Source organism: Ranitomeya variabilis, chromosome 4 (assembly GCF_051348905.1).
Source record: "Ranitomeya variabilis isolate aRanVar5 chromosome 4, aRanVar5.hap1, whole genome shotgun sequence".
NCBI classification, from domain to species: domain Eukaryota; kingdom Metazoa; phylum Chordata; class Amphibia; order Anura; family Dendrobatidae; genus Ranitomeya; species Ranitomeya variabilis.
Genome location: NC_135235.1, coordinates 756,925,369 through 756,947,578, shown reverse-complemented (window position 1 = coordinate 756,947,578; position 22,210 = coordinate 756,925,369). Strand labels below are relative to the sequence as shown.

The following is a 22,210-nucleotide window of genomic DNA, read 5'->3' as shown; positions in this document are numbered from 1 at the left end:
TTTTTCGTTTTCACATGGGCAACAGGATAAAATAGATCCTAAAATTTGTTGGGCAATTTCTCCTGAGTACACCGATACCTCATATGTGGGGGTAAACCACTGTTTGGGTGCACGGCAAGGCTCGGAAGGGAAGGCACGCCATTTTACTTTTTGAATGGAAAATTAGCTCCAATCGTTAGCGGACACCATGTCGCGTTTGGAGAGCCCCTGTGTGCCTAAACATTGGAGCTCCCCCACAAGGGACCCCATTTTGGAAACTAGACCCCCCAAGGAACTTATCTAGATGCATAGTGAGCACTTTAAACCCCCAGGTGCTTCACAGAAGTTTATAACGCAGAGCCGTGAAAATAAAAAATTATTTTTCTTTCCTCAAAAATGATTTTTAGCTCGGAATTTTTTATATTCCCAAGGGTAACAGGAGAAATTGGACCCCAAGTGTTGTTGTCCAGTTTGTCCTGAGTACGATGATACCCCATATGTGGGGGTAAACTACTGTTTGGGCGCACGGCAGGGCTCGGAAGGGAAGGCACGCCATTTGGCTTTTTGAATGGAAAATTTGCTCCAATCATTAGCGGACACCATGTTGCGTTTGGAGAGGCCCTGTGTGCCTAAACACTGGAGCTCCCTTCACAAGTGACCCCATTTTGGAAACTAGACCTCCCAAGGAGCTAATCTAGATGTGTGGTGAGCACTTTGAACCCCCAAGTGCTTCACAGAAGTTTATAACACAGCCATGAAAATAAAAAATAATTATTCTTTTCTCAAAAATGATTTTTTAGCCCACAATTTTTTATTTTCCCAAGGGTAACAGGAGAAATTGGAACCCAAAAGTTGTTCAGTTTCTCTTGAGTACAATGATACCCCATATGTGGGGGTAAACCACTGTTTGGGCACACGTCGGGGTTCGGAAGGGAAGTAGTGACGTTTTGAAATGCAGACTTTGATGGAATGCTCTGCGGGCGTCACGTTGCGTTTGCAGAGCCCCTGATGTGCCTAAACAGTAGAAACTCCCCACAAGTGACCCCATTTTGGAAACTAGACCCCCCAAGGGAACTTATCAAGATGTGTGGTGAGCACTTTGAACCCCCAAGTGCTTCACAGAAGTTTATAACGCAGAGCCGTGAAAATAAAAAAGTGTTTTCTTTTCTCAAAAATATTTTTTTAGCCCAGAATTTTTTAATTTTCCCAAGGGTAACAGGAGAAATTTTACCCCAAGAGTTGTTGCCCAGTTTCTCCTGAGTACGCTGATACCCCATATGTGGGGGTAAACCACTGTTTGGGCACATGCCGGGGCTCGAAGGGAAGTAGTGACGTTTTGGAATGCAGACTTTGATGGAATAGTCTGCGGGCATCATGTTACGTTTGCAGAGCCCCTGATGTGCCTAAACAGTAGAAACCCCCCACAAGTGACCCCATTTTGGAAACTAGACCCCCCAAGGAACTTATCTAGATATGTGGTGAGCACTTTGAACCCCCAAGTGCTTCACAGAAGTTAACAACGCAGAGCCGTGAAAATAAATCATTTTTCTTTCCTCAAAAATGATGTTTTAGCAAGCAATTTTTTATTTTCTCAAGGGTAACAGGAGAAGTTGGACCCCAATAGTTGTTGCCCAGTTTGTCCTGAGTATGCCAATACCCCACATGTGGGGGTAAACCACTGTTTGGGCACACGTCGGGGCTCGGAAGGGAAGTAGTGACGTTTTGAAATGCAGATTTTGATGGAATGGTCTGCGGGTGTCACGTTGCATTTGCAGAGCCCCTGATGTGCCTATAGAGTAGAAACCCCCCACAAGTGACCCCATTTTGGAAACCAGACCCCCCCAAGGAACTTATCTAGATGTGTGGTGAGCACTTTGAACCCCCAAGTGCTTCACAGAAGTTTATAACGCAGAGCCGTGAAAATAAAAAATAATTTTTCATTCCTCTAAAATTATGTTTTAGCAAGCAATTTTTTATTTTCGCAAGGGTAACAGGAGAAATTGGACCCCAATAATTGTTGCCCAGTTTGTTCTGAGTATGCTGGTACAACATATGTGGGGATAAACCACTGTTTGGGCGCACGTTGGGGCTCGGAAGGGAGGGAGCACCATTTGACTTTTTGAACGCAAGATTGGCTGGAATCAATGGTGGCGCCATGTTGCGTTTGGAGACCCCTGATGTGCCTAAACAATGGAAACCCCTCAATTCTAACCCCAACACTAACCCCAACACACCCCTAACCCTAATCCCAACTCTAGATATAACCCTAACCCCAATACAACCCTAACCCCAATACACCCCTAACCACAACCCTAACCCAACACACCCCTAACCCTAATCCCAACCCCAACCCTAATCACAACCTAAACCCCAACACACCCCTAACCATAACCCTAACCACAAGCCTAATCTTAACCCTATTTCCAACCCTAGCCCTAATTCCAACCCTAACTCTAATTCCAACACTAACCCTAAGGCTATGTGCCCACATTGCGGATTCATGTGAGATTTTTCCGCACCATTTTTGAAAAATCCACAGGTAAAAGGCACTGCGTTTTACCTGCGCATTTACCGTGGATTTCCAGTGTTTTTGTGCGGATTTCACCTGCGGATTCCTATTGAGGAGCAGGTGTAAAACGGAATCCGCACAAAAAAATTTACATGCTGCGGAAAATACAACACAGCGTTTCTGCGTGGTATTTTCCGCACCATGGGCACAGCGGATTTGGATTTCAGTAGGTTTACATGGTACTGTAAACCTGATGGAAAACTGCTACGAATCCGCAGCGGCCAATCCGCTGCGGATCCACAGCCAAATCCGCACCATGTATGCACAGTCTAATGTATCCCTAACTCTAGTTCTAACCCTAATTCTAACCCTAGCCCTAGCCTTAACTCTAACCCTAACCCTAGTGGGGGGGAAGAAAAAAAAATACATATATTTTCTTTATTTTTATTATTGTCCCTACCTATGGGGGTGATAAAGGGGGGGTTCATTTACTATTTTTTATTTTGACCACTGTCATAGGTTTTATCACATGTACTTGGAACAACCATTTTGGAAGATGGCGGTGCCCATGAAGAAGACGGATGGACACCGCGAGGCTCGGTAATTATGTGGGGGGGGGGGGGGGGTTCGGAGCACGGGGGGGGGGGATCGGAGCACGGGGGGAGCGGACAGGAGGACGGGGGAGCGGGCAGGCGGACGGAGGGGAGTACGGGGCAGAAAGGAAGACTGGGGAGGCGATCGGTGGCGGTGCGGGGGGAGATTAGGTTTTCCAGCCATGGCCGATGATATTGCAGCATCGGCCATGGCTGGATTGTAATATTTCACCATTTTAATAGGTGAAATATTACAAATCGCTGATTGGCTGTTTCACTTTCAACAGCCAATCAGAGCGATCGTAGCCACGGGGGGGTGAAGCCACCCCCCCTGGGCTGAAGTACCACTCCCACTGTCCCTGCAGATCGGGTGAAATTTGGAGTTAACCCTTTCACCCGATCTGCAGGGACGCGATCATTCCATGACGCCACATAGGCGTCACAGGTCGGATTGGCACTGACTTTCATGACGCCTACGTGGCGTCATGGGTCGGGAAGGGGTTAAAAGGACCCCCGAGGGGGTCAAGGTAAAATTATTCGGGTTTCCCATAGACTTACATTGGGCTCGTTGCTCTGGTCGAGTACCCGAGTATTCCAACTTGCTCGACCCGAGCAACGAGCACCTGAGCATTTTAGTGCTCGCGCATCACTAGTTAAAACTATTCCAACATTCCCCTATGTGATGTCTCTGATGTTTATTAACAGTTGATTTCCAAGTAAAATATTTCCCACATTAAGAAAATGAAAAAGGCTTCTCCTCTGTGTGACTGCACTGATGTCTAACAAGATGTGCTTTCCATTTAAAACATTTCCCACATTCTGAACAAGAAAAAGGCTTCTCCCCCGTGTGAGTTATCTGGTGAGTAAAAAGCACTGATTTATGTGCAAAACATTTTCCACATTCTGAACAAGAAAAAGGCTTCTCCCCCGTGTGAGTTATTTTGTGTGTAACAAGATTACTTTTACAGTTAAAACATTTCCCACATTCTGAACAGGAAAAAGGCTTCTCCCCTGTGTGAATTCTCTGGTGAGTAACAAGCAGTTTTTTATGTGCAAAACATTTTCCACATTCTGAACAAGAAAAAGGCTTCTCCCCCGTGTGAGTTATTTTGTGTGTAACAAGATTACTTTTATGGCTAAAACATTTCCCACATTCTGAACAGGAAAAAGGCTTCTCCTCTGTGTGGGTTCTTTGATGGCTATCAAGATGTGATTTCTGGATAAAACATTTCCCACATTCTGAACAAGAAAAAGGCTTCTCCCCTGTGTGGGTTCTTTGATGGCTATCAAGATGTGATTTCCGGATAAAACATTTACCACATTCTGAACAGGAAAAAGGCTTCTCCCCTGTGTGAGTTCTCTGGTGAATAACAAGCAGCGATTTACATGCAAAACATTTCCCACATTCTGAACATGAAAAAGGCTTCACCCCTGTGTGAGTTCTCTGGTGAGTAACAAGCAGTGATTTACATGCAAAACATTTCCCACATTCTGAACATGAAAAAGGCTTTACCCTTGTGTGAGTTCTCTGGTGAGTAACAAGCAGTGATTTATGTGCAAAACATTTCCCACATTCTGAACATGAAAAAGGCTTCTCCTCTGTGTGGGTTCTTAGATGTCTATCACGAGTTGTTTTAAATGCAAAATATTTCCCACATTCTGAACATGAATATGGCTTCTCCCCTGTGTGAGTTCTATGGTGACAAACCAAATCTGATTTCTGGTTAAAACATTTTCCACATTCTGAACAGGAAAAAGGCTTCTCCCCTGTGTGAGTTCTATGGTGATAAACCAAATCTGATTTCCGGATAAAACATTTGCCACATTCTGAACATGAAAATGACGTATTTGCTTTAGGAGCAGTTAGTTTTTTAATGCCTCTTTTCTGACTTTGACTTTCCTTAGTAGTCAGCAATGAATCAGAAGATAGGACCAGTTTCATAGGATCAGATGACAGATCTTTGCTGTGAATGGATGATGGTATATCTGGAGTAAAAGCAATCACTTCCATTGTATCTTGTAGGATTTCAAGATCATCAGATTTAAAAATTGAAGATGTCAGCTGTCCCTCTGATCTCCTGGTACAGTCATCTAAGATAAAAAACAATTATTTTTTTTATAAAAATATTGTTGAGTTTTATATTTTTGAACATTTCTACTTAAACAGTCCATAAAATGGCAAGCTATGTAAAAAAACTTTATTTACCAAGACAATGACAGTTCACACCATAATGTAAAAAAGAGGACAGCGCCTCTTTTTTACATTATGGATTGGACTTTTTAGCTGGGCTGACCCCCTGGCAAGGACTTGCGTCCACAGGCCTAGGAAGGCTATAAGGGACATAGGGTGCGGTTTAACCTATTTTTTGGAAATGACAGTTCACAGTCTAATAGAAAACCTTGTTGGATGAACCAATAGTGTGTAGTGATCAACTGTTTGTTCATTCTGCCTCCCAAATATCGAATAAAAAGAAACCAATCAATGTTATGTAGGCGAAAATAATACCAATTCTCTTCTCACAAAAAACAAGTCCCCACTCAGGTCCATCATCTGTCAATGGAAAAACAGAGGTCCCCATACTATTAGTGGCTCAAAGGCTGTTGAAAAGTAACAGTTTCTATATACCAATCCAGTAAAATCCGCTCTCACTTCTGAGTCTTGCAGTGTGCCCAAACAACATTTAGGATCCCTGTAATTAGCAATATTATAGTGAGAAGAATCCACTTAATTTGCGGTGTGTGTCTACTGGAGCACAATCTGGGCACTATGTGCTGGGCAATAAAATGGCAAATGTGTAATTTTCACTCTCCAACATCCACTGCGTGTTTATTTCCGGAAAGTGGCTGTGGAATCAAAATATTCATTCCTCCTACACACGTTGTCTAAATTGTTGGTACCCCTCGTTTAATGACAGTAAAACCCACAATGATGATAGAAATAACTTGAATCTGACAAAAGTAATAATAAATAAGAAATCTATGAAAATGAACAAATTAAAGTCAGACATTGCTTTTCAACCATACTTACACAGAATTAAAAACAACAACAAAAAAAACTTATGAAATATGCCTGGACAGGAATTATGATACCCTTAACTTAACTAATTTGTGACCACCAATAGTAGATAAAAATGTCAGCGCTAGCAGGGCTTTGTGCAGCCCTCATCAGGACCCCATGTACCTTATGTACCTTATAACGAGGGGATTCCGGCGCACAACACTTACTGTGACCCTTGCGACCTCATCGAGACCTGATTGGTTCAGGTCCTGATGATGTCAGCGTCACACCAGCCAATGAGACAAATCACTAGGAAAGTTTGTTGTAGCAACGAACTTTCTAGGGCGACCTGTCTCATAAAAACGCTGTTTCTCCTCAGATCTCCTGTCAGTGAGAGATTAGAGTAGAAACAGTGTTACAAGTGCTGCTGGTAACAGCTGAGTCAGTCAGCAATTTTGCTATGAAGTAAAAAAAAAACAGATAAGGCCGGTTAGGGTTAGTGCCATAGTTAGGGGTAGTGTTGGGGCTAAAGTTAGGGTTACTGTTAGGTTAAGGTTACTGTGAGGCTAAAGTTAGAGTTAGGGTTTATTCTAAAGTTAGGGTTAGGCTAACGAATTAGGCTTTTCTCAATTGTCTCCCCAATAATTTGGTCACATCCGTCACATCAGAGTTTTCTATTTCCGGAAAAAAAAACACCGAATAAAATGGCCCATCAGTATTATAGTGCAGAGGAGGCTTATGCACTTTTATGTTCTGACAGCGAAGGAAGTGCTGTGTCAGATGGCGATGTGGATTTCGAGGGCTTTAGTAGCAGCGACAGTGATAGCTCAGAAATGAGCAGTGATTCTGGTCCATCCTCACACACAAGGACCAGTACAACAAGAAGGACAAATAGCGCTTCTGGAGAAATGTCTCCAACTCAGGGAACAATGCCCAGTATTAGCTCTGTCCATAGTGCTTGTGAATTGGCATACACCAATGTCCAAGGGGCTTTGCTTCTTGGTGTAGCATTTCCCAGATGGGAGGCTTCAGATTTGGCTACCCCATTTATCCCTAATTGTTATGCCATTCCTGGTATAAATGTGGAGGTGGAAATTTTTGGACTAGTTACTTTTTTTAATTTGCTTCTGACCCATAGCTTGCTAGAGCATATTGTCCTACAAACAAATGTATATGTGTCCCAATTCATCAGCCAGAATCTATAATCCTATCATGCTAGGTCAAATTTATGGACATCAACTAATGTCCTAGAAATGAAAACATTTTTAGGACTTACATTCGCTATGGGGCTTGTTAATAAAACGAGCATTCGGTCCTATTGGTCCAACCGCCCTGATCAAGCCACCCCAATGTTTTCTGACGTTCTTCCTAGGACCCATTCTGAAATGCTCATGAGATTTTGGCATTTTAGCGACAATAGTCAGTGCCGACCAGAAATGCCTCAGAACATGACAGACTATTCAAAATCAGACCCATCATCGAAGACTTGACAGAAAAGTTCTTAAAGCTTTACACCCCAACAGAAAACATTTCCATTGATGAGTCCCTTTTAAAATTCAAAGGAAGACTGCACCTCAAGCAATTTATTCCTTCTAAGAGGGCAAGTTTCGGAATAAAGCTCTATAAAATGTGCAAGACTTCAACCGGATACACATCAGCTTTTTGCATTTATGAGACATTTTTATCCTGAGCTCGATCCACACAGATACCACAAGGGCCACTGCAGACCAACAGGGATCCACTACTTCAAAACCTGTGTCTGTCATTGACTACAACAAATATATGGGGGGTGCAGACCTTGCAGATCAGGTTCTGCAAGCCATACCAGGTATCAAGAAAATCATATATCTAGTATAAGAAGTTAGTCATTTATTTGTTTCAGGTGGCCACATATAATTATTTTGTGTTATACAAAAAAGCTGGAAATGCAGATACTTTCCTTGATTATCAGGAAACGGTCATTGAAATTCTAAAGTAAATAAAAAAAAGTATTTTTTCAGCTCATCTGTCCACTCTATGCATGGCTGCCATCCCAGGAAAATCCAACAAATAGTAAAAAATCCAGCACCAAGAGGCTGCAGTCCAATAAGCTTTATTGCAAAAATCTTCATTAAAAGCATGGACAACCGAGAAAAGAAAAATGGCATAAATAGCAGGGGTCCGAGACACCGGTTTACGAGTTTCAGGGCCAAATATGCCCCTTAGTCATAACCTAGTGTTATACCAGTGAGTCAGGGTTTATATAACCGCCTCCAAGACTTCTCGCGAATATCCCTCATCCTCTGGAATTCTGTGCCCCAACACGTCCGACTATCAACCACATTCGGATCCTTCAGACGGAACCTGAAAACCCACCTCTTCAGGAAAGCCTACAGCCTGCACTGACCCAGCTGACTCCTCACCACTACCGGAGATACCGCCTCACCAACACCGGAGCTGCTGCAACCCTCAACCTATTGTCTCCATCGCCACCATCCTTCCTGTAGAATGTAAGCCCGCAAGGGCAGGGTCCTCGCCCCTCTGTATCAGTCTGTAATTGTTAGTTTGCTTACTGTAAGTGATATCTGTAATTTGTATGTAACCCATTCTCATGTACAGCACCATGGATTCAATGGTGCTATATAAATAAATAAATAACATAAGACGCCCCATCACATGGTTCAGTTATTTCACACCCACAACATTAAAACTCTTACCAGTACGAAAATACAAACTTAAACCCAACAATATGATGCGGTGAACAATATTAATAACACAATATTCTATCTGTGCTCTTATTTACACCGGTATGATGGGCGGTCTCCATCATCAGGATCCAATGGGTTTCTCGGCTAAGAAGTTTGTCACCAAGCTCCGCCCATTCTGGGCTTACTGACCCTTTTCCATTCCGAAAAACTGGAACCAGCTCAAATCGCCACCGTGCACCTGATAAAATGTTTGGATACAGTAGGTGAATCTCTGGTCACTGATCCCTGAAGGGCTCACTGAGGCTGCCGGAGTTCTCGTGTTGTGCAGCCGATATAGGAGAGATCACAGATACTGCACGTAACCATGCATATGACACATGTACTACTGCAAGTCATAAAGTCACCAATAACTATTGTTTCAGGCCTCACTTAACACATTGCTTGGAATTTCCTGCATATTTACATGCTCCACATTTGCCTCCGCAGCTGATGAAACCTTTAGTAGACAGCCAGGACGCTCTACTAGGACCATCCATTACCAGACTAGAGGTCAGCAGATTACAAAGGGTGGGAGCTCTCCTTGCGGAGAATAAACCCCCTCCTGAAGAATATTCTCCAGAGCAGGATCGTTTCTGAGCATTGGCACTGACATTTCTGAGATTCCCAAATTTATGAGTTATCTGAACAATAATAACTAACCTTTTTTTTACCCACACCCATAATAAAACTAGCATCAGTTTTTTGGACTTATTGATCTCTGTGGATGACCGGAATAAGGTAAATACTACTTCTTTCCGCTAGGAAACTATGGGCAACATCATTCTGAGAGCTGATTCCTGTCATCCCAGACATGTGAGGGTTAATATCCCTAGGAGAGAATTATATAGATCTAAAGAATCCGCAGTAACCATGAATTCTATATTCAAGAGAGAGGAGAAATTTGTGCATGCTGGAGGGAAATAGGGATTTTTGTGTACTCACCATAAAATCTTTTTCTCCGAGCCACTCATTGGGGGACACAGGACCATGGGTGTATGCTGCTGCCACTAGGAGACTGACACTAGTAAATACAAAAAGGGTTAGCTCCTTCTCTGCAGTATACACCGCCCACTGGCTCCGGATAATACCATTTCGTAGCCAAGCAGTAGGAGATTAACAAGATTTAACCGTAGTAACAACATGTCGAAGACTAAAACACTCATCATAGGCAACAAGCCAAAAACAAGGGTGGGTGCTGGGTCCCCCAATAAGTGGCTCAGAGAAAAGGATTTTATGGTGAGTACACAAAAATCCCTATTTCTCCATCGCCACATTGGGGAACACAGGACCGTGGGACGTCCAAAAGCAGTCCCTGGGTGGGGAATAACAACCCAACAGTGTAAACTTATGGCACCTGCTGTCTACAGGTGCTCAACCGCTGCATGCAGAATACGCCTACCCAGGCTCGCATCTGAGGATGCCTGAGTATGGACATTGTAATGCTTTGAAAAGGTGTGCAGGCTAGACCAGATCACAGCTTTTCAAACCTGCTCTGCAGACGCTTGATTCCAAATGGCCCAGGAAGCATCCACCGACCGAGTGGAGTGTGCCCTGAGGCCCGCAGGGATAGGCTTGCCTCTGACATGGTAAGCCTCTTGAATGGTCGACCGAATCCATCTGGCGATTGTCTACTTAGAAGCGGCCAGTCCCTTCCGGTGTCCCGCCGGGAGCACGAACAGAGCATCCGTCTGACGAAAAGATGCCGTCCTGGACACGTACTTCCTGAGAGCTCTGACAAGATCCAAGGAGTGAAGAGCCTTCTCCACGTGGTGCGTTGGAGTAGGGCAAAGAGACGGAAGTACTATAGCTTCATTGAGGTGGAAGGAAGACACCACCTTCGGGAGGAAAGTAGGGGACGGTCTGAGGACCACCTTGTCTCGGTGAAATGTAAGGAACGGCGCCCAACAGGAAAGAGCAGCCAACTCCGAGACTCCTCTGATCGAGGTAATGGCAGCGAGGAAGGTCACCTTCCATGAAAGAAGAGATAGAGGGATGTCCTGCAATGGCTCGAAGGGAGATTCCTGCAGGACACCTAGGACCAGATTAAGGTCCCAAGCCTCTAGAGGCGCTCTTGTAGGGAGGCACCACGAGAGACTCCCTGAAAAAACATTCTGACCTGAGGCTTGGAAGCGATTTTTCGTTGAAAAAGGACTGACAAGGCCGAGACCTGCCCTTAAATGGAACTCAGCAAAAGCCCCAAGTCCAGACCAGATTGGAGGAAATCCAGGATGGTAGGGATGTTGAAAACCATCAGAGGGCGACCTCTGCTTCTGCACCAATCAAAGAAGATCCTCCAGATCCGATGGTAGATGCGCGATGACATGGCTTTCGGGCATTGATCAAGGTGGAAACTACCTCACGGGAAAAACCTGCTTGAGTTAGAACCCAGAATTCAACAGCCATGCAGTCAAACACAGGGCCCCTGAGTTCTGGTGGTAAATCGGGCCCTGAGAAAGTAGATCTGGATGATCTGGTAGGCGCCAAGAAACGTCTGCGAGGAGCTGGACCAGCTCTGCATACCATGCCCTGCGAGGCTAATCCGGGGCGATGAGAATCACCGGGACATCCTCTGCCCTGATCTTCCTGATTACTCTGGAAAGTAGGGGCAGTGGGGGAAACAGGTAAGGGAGGCAAAACTGACTCCATGGAAGGACTAGCGCGTCCGCCCCGATTGCTCTGGGGTATCGGGACCGGGCTACAAACTGAGGTACCTTGGCATTGAACCAGGAAGCCATCAAGTCTACGTCCGGAGTACCCCAACGAAGGCAAATCTGTTGGAATATGTCCTGATGGAGAGACCACTCTCCTGAGGCAAGACCTTGCCGGCTGAGGAAATCCGCGGCCCAATTCTCCACTCCTGGAATGTGAACAGCCGATATGACCGAGTGGTTGTTTTCGGCCCAGCGAAGGATGTGCTCTACCTCGCGCATTGCAGCTCTTCTGCGGGTTCCCCCTTGATGGTTTATATAAGCCACAGCCGTGGCATTGTCCGACTGGATACAGATGGGGTGGCCTGCTAGGAGATGATGGAACCGCTTTAGGGATAGCCGAATCGCACGTATCTCCAGGATATTGATGGGAAGATGAGACTCGTGATGATGAGTCCAGGTTCCCTGCACACTGTGATGGCGAAAGACCGCACCCCAGCCTAGGAGGCTGGCGTCGGTAGTGACTACCAGCCAATGGATGGGAGGAAGGACCTCCCTTGGAGGAGAGAGAGGATCGGAGCATCCACCATTGGAGTGACTGCTTGACCCGAGGAGAGAGAGTACACGGTCGAGGGAAAAGGGACTCCCGTCCCATGCGTCCAGCAGAGCACGCTGTAGGGGACGGAGGTGCAGTTGCGCAAATGGAATTGCCTCCATTGCGGCCAACATCTTCCCGAGAATCCTCATGCCGAAACGGATGGAACAAGGGGACGGCTGAAGAAGCTTCCAGACCCCCTGTTGAAGAGCGAGGACCTTGTCCCGAGGAAGAAACACCAACCCTAGGGAGGTGTCCAGGGTCATGCCCAAGAAGGAGATCCGTTGAGCTGGAACAAGAGATGACTTTTTGATTGATCAACCAGCCCAACCGAGAAGAGTATCCAAGGAAATGCGGATGCACTCCTCACAGGCTCGGAAAGATGGGCCTTTGACCAGTAAGTCGTCTAGGTAGGGAAGCACGAGTAGACCCCGAGAATGCAGAATGGCCCTGACAGCCGCCATGACCTTTGTGAAAACTCTGGGGGCGGTGGCGAGGCCGAAAGGCAAGGTCGTGAACTGAAAATGTTCTTCGCCGACAGCGAAGCGAAGGAACCTTTGACGAGGTGGGAAGATTGGGATGTGGAGGTACACATCCCGGATGTCGATGGATGCTAAGAATTCGCCTTGTTCCATCGAGGCAATGACGGAACGGAGAGATTCCATCCTGAAATGATGGACTTTCACAAATCTGTTAAAGAGCTTTAGGTCCAGGATGGGCCTTACTGTTCCATCCTTTTTGGGGACCATAAACAGATTCGAATAAAAACCGCGGAACCTTTCATCCTCTGGGACATGGACAATCACTCCGTCTTGTCGGAGCGACTGAGTGGCCTTGGAAAAAGCCCGAGCGCGCATTCCTGCTTTGGGAGGGCGGGAAGCGAAAAACCAGGTTGGAGGGGGGGAAGGAAAAATCGATTTTGTAACCGGAGGACACCAGATCCCTGACACACTCGTCATGAACAACTGCGAGCCAGACATGACAAAACAAGAGAAGGTGTCCGCTTACTTTGCTGGTGTCATCCGGAAGAGATTGCGAGTCATTTAGAGTAAGACGGTTGGGGTCTGGATCCCCTGGACCTAGACTGTGTGGAGCGGCCCCTCCAGGTATGGTTGGTCCTGTATGGAGCCTGAAGGCTTTTGTCTCTGCCGATGCGGCGCCCCGAGCCAGGGGAATTGGCTGAGGAATGTCATGCGTAAGATCCACGAAAGGGCCGAAAACGAGCCTGCGGCTGTCGTCGGAACGGTTGTCTGTACCTCTGCTGGGGAAGGGAAGAACTTTTTCCCACCCGTGGTGTCTGAAATCAGTTTTTCCAGCTTTTCGCCAAATAGACGGCCACCGAGATATGGCAGAGATGTGAGGGACTTTTTAGAGACGGAGTCCGCTCGGCAATTCCACAGGCATAGCGCTCTCCTAATCGCCACAGCGTCTGAAGCCATAAGTGCAGAGCAGTTCGCCGCGTCCAGGGAAGTATTTACTAAGTAATCGCCCGCCAGGGAAATTTGATTTGCTAGCTCCCCTAAGTCAGAAGGAAGATCACTGCTTTGTAAGGCCTGGTGCAGGGAGTGTGCCCAAGAAGTCACGACTTTGGCTACCCAGGTAGCAGCGAAGGAGGGAAAGAGTGGCGAGCATGAAGCCTCGAAAGCTGAGCGGGTGAGACTGTCAACTAGGCGATCTGTGGGATCTTTGATCAAAGATCCATCCAGCACGGATAGGACAGTTTTTAGAGGACAAACATGAGACAGGAGGATCCACAGGAGGGGATTCTGTCCATTGTTTGCAGAGATCAGGAGAAAAGGGGTATTTGGACTCCAGAGATTTCTCGCCCTGAAAGCGTTTGTCTGGACGCTCCCTATGTCCCTGGACTATGTCTGGGTGATTGGCGAACATCCTGTGAGTACGTTAGGTCCTTTTGAAAGACACCGAATTATCCGTACTGATGGTCGCCGGTTCCTCATCAACCTGAAGGGACTGGTTGACAGCCTTGATGAGACTATCTATAGTGCTATGATAACCTGGCAACTCCAGATCTAGAGGCCCATCAGACTCAGGATCAGAGTCCTGGTCGGAAGAGGTGCTTGGGGAGCGAGAGCGGGAAGCAGAGCTAACAGACGCCGAGGCACCAGAGGGCCTGGGGGACGAGATACGGACGCGCTTCCTAGATGACCGCTTGTGCTTAGAATGAGAGCGGCCCCTGCAGGCTGAAGATTCCGCAGCTGTAGGGGAAACATCCTGAATAGGCGGATTAGAGGTCCGGCTCCTGGTTGGATCCTGGAGGGACTCGATAGCTTTGGTCAAAGAAGCCATAGATTGCGAAAGTGACAAAGCCCACTCAGGGGGGCTGGTCACCGCGAGCTCGTTTACGGCGGGGGGCTCCTGAGCGCATTTAGGGTCACAAGCATTACAGAGCGGAGCAGTATGCCCGCTTGGTAGCGCAGCCTGACAGGAGGTGCAAGAAGTGAAGAACACTGTTTTTGCAGACTTTTTGGGCTTATGCAGAGACATGTTGTCAGTTAACCTCCGTGCAGGGCTGTGGGGCACCTGTGCAGCTAGTGATCGGAGCACTGTGTGCAGGAGTAGGAGGACCTATGTTAAGTGTGCAGCGCACCTGCCTAGGTCCTGTGTCCGGATGCCGCACTGAGACCGGAGAGGGACGTACTCCTTGATTTGGTGGCGTTCTGAGGCTCCTGAGACACCGGGAGCTCTATCTTCTGTCCAAGATGGCCACCGAGAGTTGAGAAGCGCTTCTCGCAGTGTGCGAGAAGCGCTGAAGCGGTGGGCGGGGCCTCGCGCGTGACACGTGCTGTGAGCGGAACGCGGCCTACCTGAGGCCGAAGCCGGGGACTAATTTAGCGGTGCCCGGCCGCGAAATGCGGCCGAGCCCGCGGTGCGCTTGGGAGCCCCCCACCCTATCAGACTCACCGCTTGTGGTCCTCTTCAGGTGAGGTACGAGGGAAGGTGCACTCAACCTCAATCCACCGCCCTCATGATGAGGGGGTGGAGAGGGACTGAGGAGCTCCATGCAGCACCGCTGTTCCACAGTGGTGGTGCAGAGGGAGGGCGGCCGGACTGTGCTCAGGGAAAGTGCCTCTGTGTATCCTAAGGGTTCGCTCCCCTAGGATTTCACAGGGCTAGTTCACGGCCGAACATCCCACGTCGCAGGAAAGGGTAAGGGGAGTAAACTCGCCATGCTCGCCTGTTGGTGTTTCGGGGGAGATCGGTCCCCTTAAAAGGGTCCGTCGCCCCCTTCGTCCTCTTGCGCAAAGATAAAAATAAAAATGAAAAAATAAAACGTCTGGAAAAAAATCAGACGCAGTGTGCCTCCTACGTACACTAAGCAAGAACTGGTATTATCCGGAGCCAGTGGGCGGTGTATACTGCAGAGGAGGAGCTAACCCTTTTTGTATTTACTTAGTGTCAGCTTCCTAGTGGCAGCAGCATACACTCCCGATCCTGTGTCCCCCAATGTGGCGATGGAGAAAGAGGTCATCAGAATTGGGCTTTGGAAAAAGCAAAAAAATAAACTGGTGAAAAAAATACCCAGAACTGACCTGGTAAAATTCCATAAAAAAAGAACAAAAAAACAGGAGGATCAAAAACCCACATTTGTCACCACCTATAGCAGAGAATACACCCAAAGATCATTCTCAATAAATACTCGCCAATGCTCAGAAGCGATCCTGCTCTGGAGAGTATTCTTCAGGAGGGGATTTATTCTCCACAAGGAGAGCTCCCACCCTTCCTAATCTGCTGACCCCTAGTCTGGTAATGGATGGTCCTCGTAGAACGACCTGGATGTCTACTAAAGGTTTCTTCAGCTGCGGGGGCAAATGTGGAGCATGTAAATAAGCAGGAAATACCAAGCAATTTATTAAGTGAGGCCTGAAACCATGGTTATTGGTGACTTTATGACTTGCAGTAGTACATGTGTCATATACAGTGCTTTGCGAAAGTATTCGGCTCCCTGGAACTTTTCAACCTTTTCCCACATATGCTTCAAACAAAAAGATACCAAATGTAAATTGTTGGTGAGGAGTCAGCAACACGTGGGACACAATTGTAAAGTTGAACAAAATTTACTGGTTATTTAAAATTTTTGTGGAAATTCAAAAACTGAAAAGTGGGGCGTGCAATATTATTTGGCCCCTTTAACTTAATTCTTTGTTGCGCCACCTTTTGCTGTGATTACAGCTGCAAGTCGCTTGGGGCATGTCTCTCAGTTTTGTCTTGGCAAACAGCTCGAGCTCAGTGAGGTTTGATGGAGATCGTTTGTGAACAGCAGTTTTCAGCTCTTTCCACAGATTCTCGATTGGATTGAGGTTGGAACTTTGAGTTGGCCACTCTAACACTTGGATACGTTTATTTGTGAACCATTCCATTGTAGATTTTGCTTTATGCTTGAGATCATTGTCTTGTTGGAAGACAAATCTCCGTCCCAGTCTCAGGTCTTTTGCAGACTCCAACAGGTTTTCTACAAGAATGGTCCTGTATTTGGTGCCATCCATCTTCCCATCAATTTAAACCATCTTCCCTGTCCTTGCTGAAGAAAAGCAGGCCCAAACCATGATGCTGCCACCACCATGTTTGACAGTGGGGATGGTGTGTTCAGGACGATGAGCTGTGTTGCCTTTACGTCAAACATATCATTTAGCATTGTTGCCAAAAGGTTCGATTTTGGTTTCATCTGACCAGAGCAGCTTCTTCCACATGTTTGGTGTGTCTCCCAGGTGGCTTGTTGCAAACTTTAAACTACACTTTTTATGGATATCTTTGAGAAATGGCTTTCTTCTTGCCACTCTTCCATAAAGGCCAGATTTGTGCAGTGTATGACTGATTGTTGTCCTATGGACAGACTGTCCCACCTCAGCTATAGATCCCTGCAGTTCATCCAGAGTGATCATGGGCCTCTTGGCTGCATCTCTGATCAGTCTTCTCCTTGTTTGAGATGAAAGTTTAGAGGGACGACCAGGTCTTTGTAGATCTGCAGTGGTATGACACTCCTTCCATTTCAATATGATCGCTTGCACAGTGCTCCTTGGGATGTTTAAAGTTTTGGAAATCATTTTGCATCCAAATCCGGCTTTAAACTTCTCCACAACAGTATCACGGACCTGCCTGTTGTGTTCCTTAGTCTTCATAATACTCTCTGTGCTTCAAACAGAACCCTGAGACTATCACAGAGCAGGTGCATTTATACGGAGACTTGATTACACACATGTGGATTATATTTATCATCATTAGGCATTTAGGACAACACTGGATCGTTCAGAGATCCACAATGAACTTCTGGAGTGAGTTTGCTGCACTGAAAGTAAACGGGCTGAATAATATTGCACACCCCACTATTCAGTTGTTGTATTTACAAAAAAAATTTAAAATAACCAATACATTTCTTTCAACTTCACAATTGTGTTCCACTTGTTGATTCTTCACCAAAAATTTACATTTGGTATCTTTATGTTTGAAGCATATATCTGGGAAAAGGTTGAAAAGTTCCAGGGGGGCAAATACTTTCGCAAGGCACTGTACATGGTTACCTGCAGTATCTGTGATCTCTCCTATATCGGCTGCACAACACGAGAACTCCGGCAGCCTCAGTGAACATCTCAGGGATCCAGTGACCAGAGACCTAATCCCTCTAATGTTTGCAGACATTTTATCAGGTGCACGGTGGCGATTTGAGCGGTTTCCAGTTTTTCGGAATGGAAAGGGTCAGCAAGCCCAGAAGGGGCGGAACTTGGCAACAAAAACTTCTTAGCCGAGAAACCACTTTATCCTGATGATAGAGACCGTCCGTCCCACCGATGCAAATCAGCGCACAGATAGAATATTGTTTTGTTAACCCCTTCATGACTCCAGCTTTTCTCGGATTTTCGATCCCCTCACTCCGAGTCATAACTTTTTAATCTTTCCATCAATTTGGCCATGTGAGGGCTTATTTTTTGTGGGACAAGTTGTGCTTTTGAATGACATCATTGGTTTTACCATATCATGTACTAGAAAACGGGAAAAAAATTTCAAGTGCGGTGAAGTTGCAAAAAAATTCAATCCCACACTGGTTTTTTGTTTGTCTTTTTTGCTAGGTTCACTAAATGCTAAAACTGAACTGCTATTATGATTCTCCAGATCATTACGAGTTCACAGATACAAAAAGAACCTGGCACTCAACTTAGGTGTGAGTAACTCCGTATTTTTATTGTAGTACCAATAAAAAGTTTTGGTCTAGGAGACCTTCCTCAGTAGCTACAATAATCAAGAGAACAGCAATTCAGAGGTACAGATAACGTGACATACCACAGTTCACAAAATGTTACAGACATGGCGTACAGACTAAGCTGTCTGTTAACATAAAGAGTAAGAAAAACTGAAAAAGGGGGGGGGGAGGGAAAAAATAGGGATTTTTGTGTTACTCACCGTAAAATCCTTTTCTCCGAGAAGCTCATTGGGGGACACAGGACAGTGGGTGTATGCTTCTGCCACCAGGAGGCTGACACTAGGTAAACATTAATAAAAAAAAGTTTAGCTCCTCCTCCGTCATATACACCCTGACACTGGCTACCAGAGAATTCAGTTTGGTGCAAAAGCAGTAGGAGAACAAAAAAAAGAGAAATTTAACAGCATAAATACAGAAAACTTATGTCTAGAAAAGACCTACTGACTGATAATTTCAGAAACAACAAAAGCAGCCATCAGGCTACCAGGGAGGGAGCTGTGTCCCCCAATGAGCGTCTCGGAGAAAAGGATTTTACGGTGAGTAACACAGAAATCCCTATTTCTCCTTCGCCTCATTGGGGGACACAGGACAGTGGGATGTCCTAAAGCAGTCCCTGGGTGGGGAATTAACTCATCGTTATAATTATCCAAGCAGCTGTCGTTATAAGTGCGTTACTGCTGCCTGAAGAACCCTTCTACCCAGACTTGCATCTGCAGAGATCTGGGAGTGTACATTGTAATGCTTGGCAAAGGTATGCAGACTAGACCAAGTCACAGCTCTGCAAACCTGTTCTGTTGAGGCCTGGTGCCGAATCGCTCAGGAAGCCCCCACAGCTCTAGTGAATGAGCTTTGATTCCAGCCGGGACCGTCATGCCCTTGGCGCAGTAGGCCTCCTGAATAGCTGAATGTATCCACCTGGCCAAGGTAGATTTCGAGGCTGCGAATCCCTTCCTGCGACCCTCTGGGAGAACAAACAGAGCATCCATCTGTCGAAAAGGAGCTGTTCGAGAAATGTACCTCCTCAGCACTCTCACTAGGTCCAACGTATGGAGAGCTTTTTCCACAAGGTGCGTCGGTGCCGAACAAAAAGAAGGAAGAACTATATCCTCGTTAATGTGGAATGAGGAAACAACCTTTGGCGAAAAGGAGGGCGCTGGTCTGAGCACCACCTTATCCTGATTAAACCGTAAAAAAGGAGCACGACAGCAAAGGGCTGCCAGCTCTGATACCCGCCTTATGGAAGTTATGGCCACTAAGAAAACGACCTTCCAGGAAAGGAAAGTTAAGGAAATATCCTGAAGAGGTTCGAAAGGAACTTCCTGTATAGCCCTTAAGATCAAATTAAGGTCCCAAGCTTCCAACAGAGTTTTATAAGGAGGGACCTTATGAGCAACTCCCTGAAAAAATGTCCTTACCTGTAGGTTAGTAGCAATCCTGTGCTGAAAAAGGACCGACAAGGCTGAAATCTGCCTTTTAAGAGTACTTGGAGCCAGTCCTGAATCCAGGCCTGCCTGGAGAAAAGCAAGAATATTTGGAACGGAAAAACGCAGAGGAGGCAGCCCGCGCTCTCTGCACCACGAAAGAAAAACCCTCCAAGTATGATAATAAATCCGAGGCGAAATGGTCTTTCGGGCACTGATCATGGTATCAGCCACCTCTTGGGAGAACCCGGCCTGAGTTAACACCCAAGATTCAACGGCCAGGCCGTCAAACCCTGCACCCCTGCCGACTGAGTTAGTCCGCCGCCCAGTTCTCCTCGCCCGGAATGTGGACTGCCGAAATCACTGAGTGATTCCTCTCGGCCCAGTACAGAATTTGCTTTACTTCCTGCATGGCTGCCCTACTGCGGGTGCCCCCCTGATGATTTATGTATTCCACAGCTGTGGCATTGTCCGATTGAATCCGGACAGGGCGACCTGCCAGAAGATGATGGAAACACTGTAGAGCCAGTCGAACTGCCCGAATCTCCAAGAGATTGATAGGAAGAGCTGACTCCCAGGGGGACCAGGGCCCTGAGCAGTGTGGTGAAAGAACACCGCTCCCCAACCTAGAAGACTGGCATCCATTGTAACCACTAGCCAATTAGTTGGAGGAAAGGGTTTCCCCTTTCGTAGGGACGAGCTGTTTAACCACCATGAAAGAGCCTGCCTGACCTGGGGAGACAACCGAAACCTGAGGTTGAGGGAGAATGGATTCTTGTCCCATGCTGCTAAAAGTGCATGCTGGAGATGCCGAAGATGAAGCTGTGCAAATGGTACTGCCTCTATTGTTGCAACCATCCTTCCTAAGACCTTCATGCAGGACTGGTTGAGTTATCTACAGTTATCTTACCCAATACGGTAATTAAGCCTGCCAACAAAGGTGGCAATGCCGTCCTGTGGCCCACTAATATGAACGAGAGGGAGGCTGTTGTGAATTCTGTTCTCGAACTCCCTCCGGTGGTTATGAATGGTACTTCGGCGAGTTCTGTCCATGGACTCCCTCTGGTGGCTGTGAGTGGAGCTGCTGGTTCTGAGGTTCTTTCCTCAGCTGACCTCGTTTAGTCCTAGGCTGGCTGCTCTATTTAACTCCACTTAGATCGTTACTTGATGCCAGCTGTCAATGTCCTAGTACTGGTTCAGTTTGCTCTTGGATCTTTCAGATGACCTGTCTACTCCAGCAAAAGCTAAGTCCCTGCTAGCTTATTTTGTTTACCACTGTTTTCTGTCCAGCTTGCTATCATGATTCTGCCTGGCTAGCTGGAAGCTCTGGGATGCAGAGTGGCACCTCCACGCCGTGAGTCGGTGTGGGGTCTCTTTTGCACACTCTGCGTGGTTTTTTGGTAGTTTTTTATGCTGACCGCAAAGATAACTAAACAGACTTGAGGATAGAAAAGGTAAGTCTGGCCTCCTTTGCTGAAACCTATTTCATTCCTGTGTTTGTGACTTCCATCTTAACTCACAGTCAATACGTGTGGGGGGCTGCCTATTTCTTTGGGAAATTTCTCTGAGGCAAATTAGGCATTATTTTCTGTCATGATTTCCCAATGGCAAGGAAATAAAAAATAACAAAACGGACTAGCTCTCGGGTGATGGAAACTAAAGTTGACCGTGACCTGAACCTAACACAACACTGGAAGCAGCCGGGGAGTGTTCCTACGATGCCCTAGACACCACGCGCCAGCCGGAGATCTAACTACCCCTATCAGAGGAATATACAGGCCTGTCTTACCTCCAGAGATGTACCCCAAAAGGAGATAGCAGCCCCCCCACAGATATTGACGGTGAGTTCAGAGGAAATGACATACGTAGGATGAACAGCAGGTTTAGCATAGAGAGGTCCGCTTTCTTGATAGCAGAAGGACAGGAAAGTGTTACTTCACGGTCAACTTAAAACACTACTCAAAAACACCATCCAGAAATTACTTTAAACTCCAGTGACAACTCATGCCACTTGGAGTGGCAATTTCTGTCCACAAGAGCTTCCAGCTGCAGCGAGACACATTACTGCAATCTGGACAAGAAGTTAGCATAAACTCAAAACAAAATTCAACTTAGCTGAACAGGAACTAGAGGCAGGAGAATGCAACAGAATGCTACTGATACATTGTTGGCCGGCATAGGACTAACAGCCAAGCAGCCTTAAATAGGAAACTCCCCTAATGGGTGGCAACAGGTGAGCAGAGATAGCAGAAAGCACACAAGTGGCACTACCATCAAACACCACCGGGGGAGCCCACAAACAGAATTCACAACAGTACCCCCCCTTAAGGAGGGGGCACCGAACCCTCACCAGAACCACCAGGGCGATCTGGATGAGCACTATGAAATGCACGAACCAAATCAGGAGCATGAACATCGGATGCTGTCACCCAGGAATTATCCTCCTGACCATAGCCCTTCCACTTAACCAGATACTGAAGCTTCCGTCTGGAAACACGGGAGTCCAAGATCTTTTCCACCACATACT

The 22,210-nt window shown here is 46.6% G+C and overlaps 1 protein-coding gene across 1 annotated transcript in view; it reads right to left on the bottom strand.

Annotated features, from left to right (window-relative positions):
- Window positions 1-3,527: 3,527 nt before the first annotated feature.
- LOC143766833 (uncharacterized) overlaps window positions 3,528-22,210 on the bottom strand; it is a 68,309-nt gene continuing 49,626 nt past the window's right edge. The window contains exon 7 of the mRNA XM_077254817.1: window positions 3,528-5,172. Within this exon, the coding sequence (XP_077110932.1) occupies window positions 3,815-5,172 (1,358 nt within the window). The 3' untranslated portion in view covers window positions 3,528-3,814. The remainder of the gene's footprint in view (window positions 5,173-22,210) is intronic.